The 17,673-nt window shown below is 41.6% G+C and overlaps 1 protein-coding gene across 1 annotated transcript in view; it reads left to right on the top strand.

Annotated features, from left to right (window-relative positions):
* EBF1 (EBF transcription factor 1) overlaps positions 1-17,673 on the top strand; it is a 385,610-nt gene that overhangs the window by 254,717 nt on the left and 113,220 nt on the right. The window contains exon 8 of the mRNA XM_014786137.2: positions 3,686-3,827. Within this exon, the coding sequence (XP_014641623.1) occupies positions 3,686-3,827 (142 nt within the window). The remainder of the gene's footprint in view (positions 1-3,685; positions 3,828-17,673) is intronic.

Raw genomic sequence — 17,673 nt, forward strand, 5'->3', positions numbered from 1 at the left:
TTGTTCATCAGCACATTTCTGGATTGTTATATTAAAAAGCTATGCCTCTCCCCCAAATAGAAATTTGATTCCAAAAAATATATAGTGATAAAAATATACGTGGACACAACCCGAAACGTGTCCACCTAGACTAATATTTATTTCAGGAGATATAACTTGGGGAGCTTCATGAATAAATTGTAACAGTTTATTTCAAAACCATTCTACAGCAGCACCGTCCAATAGAATGTTATGCAATGATGGAAATGTCCTATATCTGTCCTGTCCAATACAGTTGCCTCTAGCTGCATGTGGCTACTGACCACTTGAAACGTGGCTATGGAGACTCAAGAACAATGGAATTTTAAATTTTACTTAATTAAACTTAAATAGCCACATGTGTGGTTACTGTATTGGACAGTATAATTCTAGAGAGTAAAGGTTTGATTACAACAGATACAGTATCATAAAATTCTAAATATACCTGTTCCTCATATTCCTTTCATCTCTCCCTGGGCAGGGGAGTGAGGAAGGGGATAGAGAGGGAAGGGGTGGTTGAGTCCAAACGTAAAATCATTTTCCATGTTTATCTGTCCCAAATTCAAGCTGTGTTTTGTTGACAAAATTTGGGTAGGTTGAAGATTTGGCAGGCCCGTCTGTCCCCTTGCCTGCATGAATGTGTCAGCACCTCATTAATCTTATGTTAAACTGTAAAGGCCCTTTTCCCTGCTAGTATGGGCCTATTTTTAAAAGACATTTCAGTGCCCTCTTTGCATCTCACAGTTAGATTTTTTAAAATTTACAAGTTGCTCTATGGATTAATTTCAGCATATGTTTTATTTAAATATATCCTGATCATTTCCGAATTGGAATGAGAGAAATTATTTTGGGGATAGGGAAGTTAAAATGTATTGTGTCATGAGTTTTTGAGGAACATATTAGGCATTTATTTTCTAGAAAGTAAAGGCATGAGGATTCTCTGTATTACCTTTCTCCAATTTTAATTGGTCTTTCAATGAAACGACTCTATCAAATATGTGGTCTTGGTGATCCTTCTCTGTCAAGAAAGAAACACATAGGGTACACATTTTTTTTTTTCTTAACTGTTTTTGTCATTTTTGTTCAATGTAGGAATTAGATGACAATCTCTTTAAACGATACAGAATATTTTAAGCCTTAAGCCTGTAGTGCTTTGTCTTACAGGTGCGTGGTGAATTGTGATTGCTTTTTTTTCTCTTAAGACAGACATCTAGAATAACCACTTTCTGTATTTCCTGACACTGGAAACAGATACCGTTTGGGATTCCTTTTATAGTTTCTCCAGCTAACGACTCCAGTGACCACTCAATTGTGGTCTCGTAGTAAATCAAAATTTCTTTGAAAGACCCAGCTCTGTTATGTAATTGTAAATGTCCCACGAAGTCATCTCACCAACTAAAAAGAAAAGTGAGTTTTCTTTGCCTTAAATAATATGGACTCTGCCACTGCACATAATACTTCTGAAAATAAAAGAATAGACCATTTTCTTCTCCTCTTCCTCCTCCTCCTCCTTTTAAATTAACCTACAATTGATGAGGCATACTTGCAAGCTTCAGAATGTGTCAGATCTGGTTGGTCAATCATGAAGAAAGAGAAAACCACTTTGCAAAGCGCTGCTTCGAACTTACTGGGTCCTCCCATGAATGACTTGCCCTAGCTGGAATTTTGGGTTTCAAAATGACTAAGCAGAATACCCTGAGTCCCTGAACGGACTCTCACTTGTTTACTTTGCATTTTAATAAAATAGAGTTAAAAAATAAAATCAGAGGAGGGCCCGGGTCCTGCAAGTAGCCAAGGGGAGGACCCTGAGGGAGTCTAAGGGGACCCCACAGAACCTCTCCCCTGCATTCATCCCTGGGAGGCCCCGGGGTGGGATGACTGTGTGCGTTGTTTCCTGACTTCCCCATCAGGGGAAGTCGGACCATCAGGGTCCGAGAGAGACTAAAGAGCAGCGCTTCAGGTGGGCAGCGGGGAGGGCCCGGAAGGAAAAAATATCTGGAATAATCAAGGCAAATCAAATCGACCCCATGCTACTATCGGGAGCAGCGCGTTCACAGCTTGCAGTTCGTCGCCATCTTTGGGGGGGGGGGAATCCGCCATGTTTTGCCAGGATGCATTTAGGTCAAACAGGGAGACGGTGGAACTTTTAAGTATGGCTAACATTGGTAGGGGAGAGGGTCTTCGGTGGGGCCATGTTGCCAGGCAGGGCAGACAATTCGCAGGCATAGGCCAAGGCCCAGCGTTTTCCCCTCTGCCCAACTCCCGTGACGACACTGCGGCGTTGCTCAAGACTCTAGAAGTCAGTGCCCCCTTTTGCCAACTCGGAGAAAAGGCTTCCTCAGAAACTGGGGCCTCAGTATGTGCCAGTCCTTGTAAAGCAGTTCACCTCTTCAGAGGCTAATGCCTCTCAAAACCAAGAACAATTAAAGCGAGAGTCTTTCCAAGCAACTGGGGAATTGAGCAAAATAAATCAGAAATCCTCAGCCTTGGCTCTGGAGGTTCGCCTCATTATGAGAGCAGAACTATTAGCCCTCTTGCCATTGTCTTTCATTTCTCAAGTGAGGTGATTCTAATTAAATTAATCTGCATGTCAATCTATCGGTGATCAATCAAAGAGCCTGAGGTCCCCCCTATGCTGCGGGGTGCTTGCGGCTGACAGGGGCTGATAATGGAGGAAGAAATAAACTGTCGAGCAAAGTTAATTAGTCAACATAATAGGTGGATTAAACGGGAGCTGGCTGATTGCTGTTTCCCATGTCAAAGCATGAGGTGGGAGCTGAAGCTGCAATTACAGACAATTATTATATTTGGTTGTAAGAGGTCGCATGAATAAACATATCTCTGTGGGTTTCAGTTTTAATCCTCTCTGCATTTAATATAAGGAGAAGTGTAGGTCATTTCTTCTCATTGTTTTAGTCAAAAATTCTCTGAGAAAACACCTTTCCTGTGTCCCTTCTGGCAAACTGGGTTCAGAGTCAGTTTATGAGATGGCCAAGGTGTCTGGACTGTACCTTGGGCCAGTGCCACCATTTTTTTTTTTTGGCTTTGAGACACAGATCTAAGACCCTTAATTAGTAAGGATTTTTTTTTTGGGGGGGAGGGGACCGTGATGGTGATGAGGGGGTCTTTGGTCTGATTAACCGAACTAATGTGGGAAGAAAAAAAGTACAAGAAACCCCAAAAAGACACCCAGGAGAGAAAGCTGCCTCCCAGCTCTCACTGAATCCTCTTTTTCATTTCTCTATCCTCTTAACCCTGACACAGTGGGGGGGGGAATATTTTAAAGATTCAAAAGATTTTTATTTGCATGATCAACTGTGATATCTGCTTCAGTGTCTAAACTGAAGGGTAATTTAGGTGAAACACAACCACCCTTGTGTAAAAAAATATGCTAATAAAGATCCTCTTGTTAAAATTATGGTTAACAGTGTACCTTCGGCTGTATAACTATAAACTGTGCAATTTTACTTAAAACTGCATCAAAAGCGTTCCATGCCAAAGACCCACTCATCAATAGCTCCTCTTGTTAGACTTGTACAGCATAAGCACCAGTTATTATGTGAAATAGCTATGCAATTTTCTTCAGCTCCCAGCTGTTATTTATTTAACTTGAGTTTATTACCCTCCATGCTTTTATATTAAAATGTTCATTCATTTCTCTCCGCAGGTCGTGGTGTCTACGACAGTCAACGTGGATGGCCATGTCCTGGCAGTCTCTGATAACATGTTTGTCCATAATAACTCGAAGCATGGGCGGAGGGCTCGGAGGCTTGACCCCTCGGAAGGTACGCCCTCTTATCTGGAACATGGTAGGCGAATCATTTTCATTGGTTGGCATTACTACTTTAACTGTGAATTTATTTGGTTTCTTTCTTTCAACTCCACCACATTGTCTACCCTGTTTCAAATTTCAAATGTTCTGTTGAACAATACTGATGCTGAGTATTTAAAGACAAGAAGATATCTTTGAAGCCTAGCCTTTCTTGTTGCACAGCCCTCTACCAAATGGCTGACATATCCTTTCTTCTGGTTGAGAGAGAAAGGGAGACCTGGACCACTGCTTTATTTTAAGCTCCCACTTAACTAAAAAATAAAGGCCAAAGCAGGGTAGCAAAAATCATGATACATTTTGAGTTTACCATTGACCTGGTTGTATAATGAACTCCATTCTTTTTACAATCCTGCTGATGTATCTCTCTGACTATATATTTAACTTCATTTGGAGATAAAGTCCAAAGTCTAGGCTGGAGGTGCTTTCTGAATATGAAGCCCAAACTAGATGTCCCTCTCGTGCCCTGTGCATACCGCTACCCTCATCATCACATGAGGGAGCCTGATTTCTGTAGGTAGACTTTGGTGGGGAGAAATCACATTTATCTTGAGAATTATAGCTAATCAGGGGTGCTTTTGAAAGGACTGGAGGAAACCAGATAAAAATTTGAATCAAGGAAAGTGAATGCCACTCAAAGGAAACATGGGCTAGAATGAGTGTACATCTGAATGTTTCTATACTAAATGTATATGTACTGTATCCATCCTTTCTTCCATTAGTCTGTCCATCCATCCGTCCATCCATCCATCCGTCCATCCATCCATCTACCTACCCATCCTCCATCTGTCCACCCACCCATCCATCCATCCACTCATCCATCCAAGAAACAGCAACTGAGACTCTGCTGGCTACCAATCACCATGCTAGATTTTCTCTAATCTCCTTCAAATTAAACTCTTAACTCATTTCCCCACTTCACTTTCCAGTGTGCTAGGTCTGCAGGATTCTTTTAAAAACACTACCACACAAATTACCACCCAATTGCTTGATTTTTCCATGGGCCATGAGCTGTCCATGATATAATTCATAAGATAGAAAACTCCCTTTCCTGCCGGCATCCCAATTTAATAAACACACCACTATCATTGTTTTTGCCTGATTTTTTTTTCTGTGCTTAAAGAATACATAAACTGTACTTTTTATTAATTAGCCAGATGTGAAACTCTTAGAAGGGATTCTTCACCACATCTAGTTTTACAGTCTTTAAAAAGTAAACCATCATCTTTCAAAAGCTGCTTCTTTATGGTTTCATTAGTGCTGAGATGAATGGATATTACTTTTTGCAGGAGGCCATTTGAAACACCTGCTCATGATTACATTCCTAGTTCCATTCCTGTACTTAAAATTATTCTGATCCTCACTTTACAGTAATGTTGCCTTTTTAATACCCTTGGAGTCACTTAAGGCATTGTATGACTAGAAATGTTTAAGTGGAAGGGAGAAGGAAAAAATAGGTAAATACTCAGTAGGCACAATTTGGAGATCGCTGGCTAAAAAACTGAAGTCTTGTTTTTTGACTGTGGCTGGTTAGTTACAATGGTTACTGTCCTGCCCAGGTTCAGGCTTGACTGTTAGTTTGAAGTCTGCCTGTCAAGAGTTCGCAGTTTCAAAAGGTGCTCCAAGTGCAGACCACACCCAGCTCCCATTCCTGCCCTTGGGAAGCCGGTGAGAGCATGTAACACCACACAAATCATCCCCTCACCAAAAAAACCCAACACAAACCAACAAAAAAGCAACGTGCTAGAAAGGACACCTCTAGGTCATGGAGGTAAGGAACATTACTTTGCAATGTGATGTGGAGGATAGTCTTGAAATAGGAGCCAGGAAACCTAAATTCAACTCTGAGTTTCACCTCTGGCCTTTGTGTGACCTTGGACAAGTCAACTTACCTTTAGGGATCCTTAGTTTCCTTCTTGGTAAAACGAAGGTGATGATCTGTAGGGGGGTAAAAAAAAAATGTGTGCCTTGGGTGGGGGCAGGTCATGTACATAGGGGAAGTGGGCTGGGTGGAGACTGCAGAGGAAGGGCAAGTACATGCTCTGCTGCCCCCAGCCCCAGCCAGTTGTCACCAAGGGGAGTGAGAGCCCAGTGGGGCCAGATGTTCCAGTTTGGCAAGATTTTTGGCAAGAATTAAAACTCTCCTAATTTTTAACTGTTGGTAACTAATTACAAAATTTTTAAACTCTGAAGGGAGGAGAGAGGGGAAAAAGTCACTTAGAAAGTGACTAACTTTAGTTAGTTAGTCATAGGCTAACACTTTGAGATCTCTGGATCAAAAATGTCTCTAAGCTCCCTCCCAGCTCAAATACCCTCACTTCTAGGTGTACCTACTAATATTTCATTTGGGATATCATATTATTCTAAGTTTTGAAGACAGCATTTTATTCCTCTGCCCCAGTTTGCCAGTCCAGAAGTGGCCATGTTATTATTAGCATATTATTCCAGAAAATGATGACATTTCCGTATATATTAATGGTTAACCATCACTGAGGATGTGGGTATATCCTATCTCCTTTGGCTAGGGGGCCTCCCTCTTGCTTCACTTCTCTCCAGAAGAATAAAAGAGTAGACACGTTGAAGTTCTTTGAAATGACAGTAACATGGAAATCTGCTCTGCAGAATGAATCAACCAACCACACATAACCACCCACTCATTCAGACACTTTAAGATGATATATAAATATCTACTCAGCAAAGGGTGACTATTGGGCTCTTTCATTGGTGATGTGTGGGAGTGGACCTTGATGCTAATTTATGTTGATTACGGAGTATGGTAATACTTTATCTTGCCATTGAAAAATCGTATTAGAAACTGCCCTGTTTAAGACTTCCAGAATCACATCCTCAGTCCTCTGCCCTTCCACTCCCCCAACCCCACCTCAAACAGCTACTGCACAGTGAGACTGCAGAGTATTGTCACCTCTTAGGTGACCTGTAGGAGCCTTCGTTTTTCCTCATTCTGGGCTTTTTGCCATCTCATTTACAGGTAGCCTGAATTATCTTGAGCTACTCTGCACATCTCTATTTATATCCTGCTTGTCAGACAGTTGGAGGAAAGTTCCCTTTTGTGGCTCATCTTTCTGCATATAAGTAGAAATAGAGACCATGCTTTACATTCTTGCAGTCTTCTCTGTGTGACCCCACAGACTCCCAAACCTCTGTGCTCGAATAACTGTGCCTGTATTTCAAGTAGGAGAGTTGACAAAGGCAAATTTATTTCATAGAATCTTGCGTGGTCCAAAGAGGGTGAATCCTGGCACACTGTAGCTCATGGTAATTGCTCTCCCCGCTATTTTTTTCTTCATTCATAAATACTGAGATTTTCTTTGGCTGGATGTTTATGGGAGAGTTTAGGCTAGTGAGGTTTCCTCTCTAAGCAGTAGCTGTATGGAAGGTGCACCGTTGTGGAGAGAGGCAGCCTCAGAAGGTAACTACTCCTAGGGTTCCGATTTTTGAAAAAGCATAGGCTTGGGCCAAAGACGCTAAATTGTCACCACCCAGGGTAACGCACAACTCTGGCTTGCGTGCCCGCCCTGCCTTTACATCACTTGGGCAAATTCCTGAGGACTGTGTGCTGGAGATCTTGAAAGGACTCGGGGAGTGTTGATATTGTGCTTGTTCTCCTGAGGTTCAGGTTGTGTTTACTTGAATTTAAGGCCATCTGTGGCATCGTTTTCTCTATTTTTCCCCCCGTGGCAAAATGCGATGCCCTCCCAAAGCTATAGTGCAGGGACCCTGTCAGCTTGCATGCGCTAACACTTTATTATCTAATGATCTAATATGCAACAAGGCAAAGTGCCGGTGCTCATCATTCTGACACAGAATGCCGGGAGAAGTGACTAAATTACTTTATGTACCATTAGCGTGAGCAGCTATGGTGAACTCACCGGCAGCATTTATGCAAATGCCTGTGAATACACTCTAGTGGCTTTGTCAGGAAGCCCTCTGACAAGCAGTTTAAATGCTCATTTTTTTTTAGGGGACTTTTTTTTTTTTTTTTTTTTGGCATGCATGTGATTTTCTCCCTTCCTCCTTTCTTTTCTCCTCTCTCTCCCCTTTTTGGACTATTGGAGCACTTGCCTCCTCCATGATTACTGGGGAGATCTGAGCAGGTCAGAGAGCTCAGTGGGCCATCAGTAGGTGCCCTTTCCAGGAGTGGGATTAAGGCCTCATTCTGGTGTTTTCCAGATTTGGGTTTTTTTTTAATTGTTAGGAATTTGTACAACCTTCATATTTATTTGAAAAATCAGTAGAACTATTAATCAAGATGAATATTTTAATGTTCATGAGTTCTGACCTGAGGTCTTACTTGATTTTGTGACTCAAATATGGATGTTTTAAGCACCTCACTTTTTAAAAATGAAAAACGATTGAAATTTAGCTTTTGTGGGCATCAGATATGAATGAATTGAATTTGCCTTCAAAGTAATTATAAATATTGAGACGTGAAGTGTAAATGTGTCAGGATCCCAAAATAAAACAAATCAAAATGAAAGTGGGGTTTGGTCAAACTAAAAATACTTTGTAGAATCAGGAGTGGTGATAGAATCACTGGGCCCATCTCCTTGCTGTAATTACACCGTTAGAGAAATAGAATCGGATTTTGGTCACCACCAGTTAGTTCTGACCTTTCCCTTGTAGTGTCCCCTTCCAGCTGTCCCTGACAATATGGTGTTATTCTTGCTCTTTAGCGTTTGACCTTCTTTAATCCTTTTGCTCCAGACGAAAGCAGTTTTTGCTTCTGTTGGTCGCCCCTGGGCATCCAGCCCCATTGACTCCCTGTGTCCTGCTGCACTTAAATTTGTTGTTTTAAGGACATGTGGAGAAAGATGGTTCAGGCTTGGGGAGATTACTCCAAAATGAGAGACAGTGTGGAGCTTCCAATAGAAAGGAGAGGCCCCCTCCTCTCCCCTCTGTGTAATGAGGCCCTACAAAGTGGCTAGTAAATATCAGTTGGATCTGATAGAAGGAGGCTCGGGCTGTCTGATGGAGAGCTGGATTTGGTCCTGACTCTGCCATTAACTAGCTGTGTGACTCTGGGAAGGTCACTTTGCTTCTGTGGCCTCGGTTTTGCATGTGATCAATGAGAGCTAGGTTGGGTCATCTCTAGACCTCCTTTTAGCATGCGCTGTTCTTTAGTGCTCTGAACTGAAGCCCATGACACATGCCTTCCCTTGTCTGGCACCTCCTTCAGGAGTTGCCCTTGGAGAAACAGGGCTTTAGGAGAACAGAGAAATCCACTGGCTGTTTCTAGGATAGCCCTTTCTTTGGATCTCCAGCCAAGGAATAAGGTCAGTAAGGTGGACTTCAGATCATTCCTTCCTCCATTCATTCATACTAAGCATCTGCTACATGCCAGACACTAAGCTAGGTGCAGTGGCACAAGGCAGATCCAGTCCCTGTCTTCACAGAATTTATGATGTAAATAGAGAAGAAAGATATTAAACAAAATTTATAACTAACTCATAAGAGTTGTGCATAAAAGGGGGACCATAAAAGGAGTGGAGAGGAGTAAGGTGTCAGGGAAGCCTTCTTTGAGGAAATCACATTTATGCCAAAACCTAAGAGATGATAAGTTTTCACCAGGCAACGGGAACAGAAACAAATTTCCAGGCAGAGAGGACAGCTTGTGCAAAGGCTGTTTTGCTTAGGTGGGTTTAAGGAACCAAAAGGAGACTGGGATGGCTCCTGTTGCTCCCAGCAGCTGAGAGGGTGGCAGGAGATGAGACTGGGGTGGCTGCAGAGGGCCAGATCATGCAGGCCCACGTGGGATGCCCAGGCCGTGGTCAGTGGCTATTGTGAAATTGTGTGGAGGGCCAAGCAGGGCTTTGATGAACTCAGTGTCAATTATAGGGACTCCTAGCGTGTCATGAAAGCCCCGGGCAAGATGGCTCTGAGTTGCTTATAACTTTACCCTTCCCTGCTGGCCTTGGGAAGCTCACCAGGGAGTAGGCTGTGCCTCGGAGCTGTCCCTCTGATCACTCCTCTTTCTAGCAATAGTGCATGTGTTCAAAATAGGAAGAAAGTCAAATATTTTGAGAGTTCTTTTTCCAGATGGTTTTGGCTTATTGATACACTTTTTTCATAAGTACCTTAGAAAGAGTTTACCTATTGACTTCTTTTTGAGTTTGTAGAGACTTACCTTTTTAAGACCTTCAGACTGGAGGGCTGCTGCTTTATTTGACCTAGGAAATGTATATTGCTTGTCTAACTCCAACTGAAAAACCTAACGTTGGGTGAGTGAAAATAAAATAAACAACAGAGAGAAATCTACCCTCCAAATTTATTTTTTCCCTCTCACCATGGGCAATGTCTGAGTCACAGCTCAGGCTGAGTGAAGAGCCATTGAAGTACAGAAGGTTGTCTAGTACACCTCCTCATTTTCCAGAGAAGGAAACTGAGACCTGGAGAGAGGATTTAACCTCACCCTCACATAGCTAGTTTTCAAAATCCATTTAGTGTTCTTTGCACTTGCACGTGGTATGCTGGCTGGCATGTGTGAATTTTAGGATTTGCACAGCTTTATGGTCTCTGGATAACACAAGATGTTGGAGGACTTGGGGTCCACCCTTGATGCCTTTACAATTCAGGTTCATCGAGGCTTGCAGGGGTCTCTCTGGGTCTCTCAGGATCATGAGAAGAATGTCTGTAAAATCTCTCCAGCTTCCTAATAGAAAGCACATTCAAAACACAAGGGCAGAGGATGAACGACACAGAGCTTTACACTTAGACAACGGCCCTTCATGTAACTGGTTTTGGTGTAGAACTCCAGCCAGGCCGGCTTAGGCAAGAATGATGAAGGGTCCGAGTTAAGTAGAAAAATATCGGCATCATCTTGTGTTACTGATGGTGGCATATTACGTCTTATCAATTGATTTTCCTACTTGAAAAAGGAAGACAGATGCAAGAACAGAACATTAGGGTTAAGAATATCCAGATGTGTCATACAACAGAGCACAGAGGCCTTGGATTTTTCAAGCATCAAATCAGGCCTTTTTCTTTGAGCAGTGGGTAAGATGTCTTTTGTCTTCCCTTGCAATAGAAATGATGTGGTAAGGAGGCAAGATAATCAACAAGCATGTAAGTAAAGACTGGTTTTCAGCGTATCCTCTGAGTAATCCATAAAGCAGATAACACCAAAAATTTTAACACTGGGGACTTGGTAGCCAGCAAGCTCTCAGCATCAGGCAAATTGAAGAGTTCATGAGCCACAGGTCACTGCTAAGCAGGTGATCTTTGTTATCCTTATTTGAATATGACACTACCAACAGCATTGCTGACAAAGGAGAGATAGTTCAGGACTTTGCTGCCCTGCTTAATGGTGACCAGGCCAGGTAGTAATATGTACTATTATTATTATTATTGCTATTGTAGTTATTTTTGATCTATTATCAGCTAACATTTATGGAACATTTACTCTGTGCCAGCACTGTGGTAATCATTTTACTTATGAAATCCTCCAATAAACCTGATGCGCTATGACAATTATTATCCACGTTTTACAGATGAGAAAATTGGGATTTAGAGAGGGTCAGTAACTTACCCAAAGCCACAAAACATATGAGAATTGGACCTGGGACTCCACCCCAGGTCTACGTAACCACATGGCTCTGTGTAATGGTAGTACTAAGAATAATGAAAATAAACACTCTTTGAGTCCCTACTGTGCTGCGCACGTAGTGCTGTAGGCACCTCATTGTAAAGATGAGGAAACCAAGGCTAGAGAAAGGTCAAGTAACTTGCCCAGAGTTGCACAGCAAAGAAGTGGCAGATCAGGGTTCAAACCCAAAGAGCCTGACTTTGGAGGCTGTGCTCTCAACTACTTGCTTTCTACATCCTACTAAAATTCTTTCCATCTCTTTTCCTACTGTTCTTATTTTTTCTCAGTACAAGCAAGGGAATTATACTGGTATCTTAAATAGACCTTTCAAAAGTTAGCCCAGAGCACATCTTTTTGAAAAAAAAAAAATGAGCATACTCTGTATGTTTATCTTATAGTTCATTTTCCTTCAATAACTTATTTTTTCCCTGCCTATATCACATTCTGCTAGTCAAAGAAAATACTGATTTTATTTGATGACTGGTATATTTTCTATGGAGCTGGCAAGAGAAGAAGGAGGCTGGTAATATTTTATTTATTTGCAAGGATGTTGTAACTCATGTCTGCAGAAATCATTTGTTGATCATATGGGCTCCCTGGCACGTGTACAAGGTAGAGAAGAAGGAGACCATGAGACAACTGTGAAATTGTGACTTAGCGACTACTAGGATGCTCACAGTCTCCTTGTCAGGGCACTTAAGGGTTACTAAACCTCATGCTCCCAATAATGTGGAAAACTGATACGGATTTGGGGAGGCTGTTTTCTTACATGGATTTCTTGACAAACCTGTCAACTGTGGGAAGCTTCCAGTATTTGGTATTTTGTGTGACCTAATAAATGAGGGAACCACACCTAACTCATTTTAATAAGCCCACAAGTGTGTGTGTATGTTGTGGGTGGGCGGGGGGGGGGTGCGGAGCAGATGGGGAGAGTGGTGCTTTCTGCTTTTATTTTAGACAGAAATGACAGGAGTTTTTTGTCATATATTTTTTAATACATATATTTTAATTTTTTAACTTATATTCAGTTATAAAAGCATCATAATCCAATTGTGTTTATTTGCATAGTTGGTTGTTCCAAACCAAGGGCCTCTTTCTACTTACTTGCCACAGGAGCTTCCCTCACTTGAGAATTTCAGAGGATTCAAGAGATGCAAATGTGCAAAGAAAGCTTCTATGTACTGGTCATAAACCTTCTTAAGATGAGATATTTTGGGGGCAGTGGCCAGGAGTGGGTTTCAAACATTTTTACTTGAACATTTTCAGTTATGCATGCAGAAATAAATAAAAACAGAGCACTGACACCTTTGCTACATGACCTCAAGTGTGTACTTTGATTTCTTTGATTTTCTCAGTTTCCTCATCTATTGGGTAGGGGAGGGGGGCTTGGTAGAGTCCTGTGTGTCCTGATGATTTGTTGTTTGAACCCAGCTGATTCTGTGAGAGGTCCCCTGTCTCCTGAGGTGCTACACATACCCTGCCTTCGTGAGTGGCCACCAAAATGCCAAGGTGATGGTCACTGCACAGGACAGATCTAAGGCCAGCTTCCTTCACCTTGGGCATTTCTGCAGGAGGTTAACAGTGGGTTCCAGGAATCCTGGCAAAGTCACAAAGTGGCATACGCAGCCACTCGTGCCTTAGGTAGCTCTCACCCTACGTTCGTCTCTTTGAATTCCTTCAGCTGAGATGGTGTAATGTGGAATCCACTTGATGGTTAGCAGTAAGCTTTTAGACTAGGTTTCTCATGCAGTATGTGAGATGGTTTTAGGTGACGGGGAAAAACATTAAATTTTTTTTTTTAAATAGTTATATGTCTATCTTAATGCATAAGCAAAAAATACAAAGCACTCCAATGTTGTGATCTCACAGCTGTTCTTGCTTAGGGCAAGACTGAATTTAAAGAAAAAGTAAGTCAATCTAAACAAAAATAGCGACTAAATAATATTAAGTCAGTCATAGCATAAGTGGTACAGGGATGGAACAAAGTCAGGACTGAAGTTTGGGAAACTGTTTTAGAGGGCTTAAGGGTTGAGGGAAGTAATAATTCTTTCAAGTCACCAGGAAACAGTGTAGGACCCTGGGAAACATTTTTTTTTTAAAGAGTCAAATATTGTTTTTTAGAAGAAAACCTTTTTAGCTCAGTTTGCCATTAGAATAGACTTAATGTCCTCATAGGATTTAAGAAATCAAAACGTCTCCTAAGCTGTTAACTCTGTTTTTATTTTTAAACAAGTAGTGTCTGCATGTCAGAGAGCAGAAATTAGTGTGGAAAGGAGGATTTGAGTCAGGGGAGAGAATCAGCCCGGGTCCACCCAGGCAGCACATTATGATAATATATATGGAACCAGCTGGACACTGAGCAAAGCTGACATTGTGTTGTCAGGGGCAGAATTGCCCATCAATTTCTGAGATAGGATTTGAGTTCAAATGACAGAAAGAGCAGCAACTGTGTTGAAACTGATGCATGGGGGAGGGGCAGGGCAGGCAGGAACCAGCCAGGCCTAAAGACAGGAAGCACTGGTACCTCCGGAAGGGGGTGGCTCTGTTTTCTCATCTGGCTGCTACCCTTCCTTCTAACCTTAACATCTGTCAGCAAGATCCACCTGGGCCCTTGCATGATTAGAGCCCACTACAGGGGGAGCTTACTGGTGCTAATTTTAACCCCCAAGAGAATGGGGTGCCTGCTGCTGGAATGGGGACCAGATCAGCCTAGGAAACTGGATTCCACGGAGCCACTGCTTATCCACTTAGGAAGCCCCGTGTGGGTGTAGTGGATTGTTAATGACCACTGGAAGGCTTCTCAACTTCTAGGCTACTCTGTTTAGTTCTTTAATATCTTAACAGCTCTGCTGATTCTTCTTTAGTTCGTTTGCTTATCCATTCAGCCATTCCATCATTCATTTATTTAACATATATTTGTTGATTGATTGTCTATTGTATTAGACAATAGGGATTCAGAAGTGAACAGAACTCAAGGCAGGGACAGCTGTTGACATTATGAGGTATATAGTCATGCTTGTGTGCATATTTATGTGTCGATATTAAGCAAATAATTGCACACAGAATTACTTAAATTACATTGATGGTGAGCACCGTAAAGGAGCAATACAGACCGCTCAGAGAGCTTTAAACAAGGGGTGTCAGCCAAGTCTGAAGATTCAGGGACACTTTTAAAATTTAAAATAAGAATTACTAGCATTTCATCAAGCAAAGAGAAAAGAACATTTTAGGCAGAGAGGAAAGCATGTTCAAAATTCCACATGGGGACAAAATAGAAGTTTGGAGGAAGGCTAGTAAGGAAGGTAGGTTAGTTCTGAGATTCATTTTTAAGAAATAAATTTGGAAATTTCCCACAAGTTGGTTTCTCTTTGACTTGGAGATTTGGGTCCAGTGTATTTTCTTAGTCACAGGCTAACAGAACTCTGCCCAGTAAAGGGCTAGCTTTTAGACCAATGTTTTTTGAGTGATGACGATTTTGCTGTTATGATAGCAGCCTTTGAGCATTTACTACCCATCAGGTTCAGGCTAAGCACTTTGTATCAACTCTTTTAATGCTCTTAACACCATAGGAGGGCACTACTATCATTCTCCCCATTTAGCAAATGAGGGAAACTGAGGTCATCCTTCAAAAATGTGGTTGTGGCCAAACAGAAAAAGAGTTTTTCATAACTGCAGCATTTGGACCTCCAAGCAGCTGAGCCCCGGCGGCCATCACCACTGTTCTTTCCCCCTGTTTAGTCAGTACTGATCCCCTCACATTGGACTTCAGAGGTGGAGAGAAATTCTCCTGCTATTTGATCACGTAATATAATTCCTGCTTCAATTGAAGCAAATTGACGACGTTACTCAAAGGCAAATTGAAAAGCCAGATCTGTGCTAAATCCCCAGGGTGCGTTAGTTGGCATGTGCGGTGATATATGGGAAGGTGCTTTTCTGGGTTAAGATAAAAAATCCTGGTATCACGTCACGCTATCGGGCACCCCATCTCAATCTCCCTGTGCCAGCCCTGCAATTTGAAATACTCAGTGGACAGAAAAGAAACTTTATAGAAATTAGGTGATCATCATCCTTATCAGATGAATATGATGCCATCTGTATGATTTTAGCATCCTCAGAAAAAAGGAGATTTACCTGGAGAGGAGCAAGAGAAAATCTGAGGCATGGATTCTAGGACTTTTCTGCCAGCCTGCCTTGGGCAAGTTGACTGGGAGATGACCTAGTAATTAAGATCCTGCTTAAATGTATGTTGCTGGTCAGTCGTAACAGAGGCACCGACATGGGAAGCCAGACGGTAACCAGAGAAGGAAAGGAAAAGTGAAACACAAAAGTAACACTCTCTAGCCCACAGGGCACAGAAATAGATTTTAATTGGCTAAATACTTATCTGACCACTAAGCATGAAAGCGGAACCCAGGTACTAGTATATTTTTATCCCAATCTGTGAAATTAATCAATATTTTTTATGTGAACATATGCTCCTGTGTTGCTGGCTTATTTAATTGACAGTTGCAATCAGCAGGACACCAGTTGTTCAAACCCACATTCTTCCCATAGTTCTAGGGAGACATGCAGCAGGAGATCACGGAGCTAGAGGCACAGACAGTGTCAGATTTGGGGCCTCTTCTCAACACATAAGTTTCTTTCATTGACCTTGGGGCAAAGTAAGAAAAACTTTAAGAGATAAGCACATGTAAAATACATAGAAATAGCAGTAGACTTTGGCAGTTATTTAGAAGAATGATTAAAATTAACATGGTTGGTACACATCAAGAACTTTCTTTAATTTTTTATTGTTCTTTGTCTACCTCTCTTTTGGGCACAGTTAGGAAGCCAGCAGATACTGAACAGCTGCTGTATGCTGGGCCTGAGGCAGATGCTTTTAGGTGTCTTACGTGTGGGTTGGTGGAGGGGAAGATGTCCCAGCAGTTCCAATGTATTTTATCATTTCTTCATGGAGGAGGAAAACATAGTTTTGGTCATTCTTTGCTAAAATCTTCTGGCTGAATCATCAAACTAGCTTTGCTTTTCCAGTTACTATTACCTGCAACAAATCTATAAAGTCAGACCTCAGATTCCTCTACCTTTCAACTTTGACAGAATCCTAAAAACCCGTCTTGATATGGTTAGCTAAAGCCTGTGGAATCCAATCTTTGTTGCTCAAAAGAAAAAAAAAAAAAAAAAACAAGATGGGGAAAATGTAATTAGGGTATTATTTTAGGATAACCTATTTAATCAGTCAACTTTTATTATTTTCTTTATATGTGCAAAATTCTGTAATGAACACCACTGAGAAGGATAATGTCCAGCCTGAAAATGAAAGTTAGGGGAAGCTGCCCTCCACTTCAGAAATGGAGGTTCCCATAGTGCTGCTCTCACTTGTCTAAGATGGTCAGACCCTGACTGTGTGGTTAGCAGCCCAACTTGTAACAATAGAAAAGCTTCTGAGCTTGGAAGTCTGGCAGTATTTTCAATGTTCCTGTGTTTAAATTGGCACCTGTGGTATTATATTAGGATGCCATTTTTTCAACTTGGAAATAGAAGAAGGTAGAAAGAGATTTTGCTATAATTCATATGTGGGGCTGAGTCTTAGGGGGAAAATAACTTTACTTGGAAATAGAGTAGTAATATTCAGTAAAGTTAATAAATATCCACCCTCTATCTTGGGAATAAGGAGTTGCACAACCATGATTTTATGGGACTTTTGCTGTACTTACATGATTAAAGTGAATATTTTAGCCAAACTGAGCAGAAATTTTAGATAAATACCAAAATTGAAGGGTAGTTTGGGTGTTTTAAATATTTGACTTTATCAACCAATGTGGACTCTCCAAGTCTCAAGTTTAAGTGAGTCTCTGAGATTCAGTTACCTCATTTGTAAAGAGGAATTTAGAATAACATCCGTTTGCCTACTACTCAGGGTTGATTTTAAAAATAATTGAGGGGCTGGCCCAGTGGCATAGTGGTTAAGTTCGCGCGCTTGGCTTCGGCGGCCTGGGGTTCGCCAGTTGGGATCCTGGGCACAGACCTACATACCGCTCATCAAGCCATGCTGAGGTGGCATCCCACATAGAGCAAATAGAAGGATGTACAACTATGACATACAACTATCTACTGGGGCTTTGGAGAGAAAAAACAAAAAAGGAGGAAGGTTGGCAACATATGTTAGCTCAGGGCCAATCTTCCTCAAAAAAAAAAAAGAAGAATTGAAATAATGTATGGGCAA

This window comes from Ceratotherium simum, chromosome 4 (genome assembly GCF_057802395.1).
Source record: "Ceratotherium simum simum isolate JZ-2026a chromosome 4, ASM5780239v1, whole genome shotgun sequence".
In the NCBI taxonomy this organism is placed as follows: domain Eukaryota; kingdom Metazoa; phylum Chordata; class Mammalia; order Perissodactyla; family Rhinocerotidae; genus Ceratotherium; species Ceratotherium simum.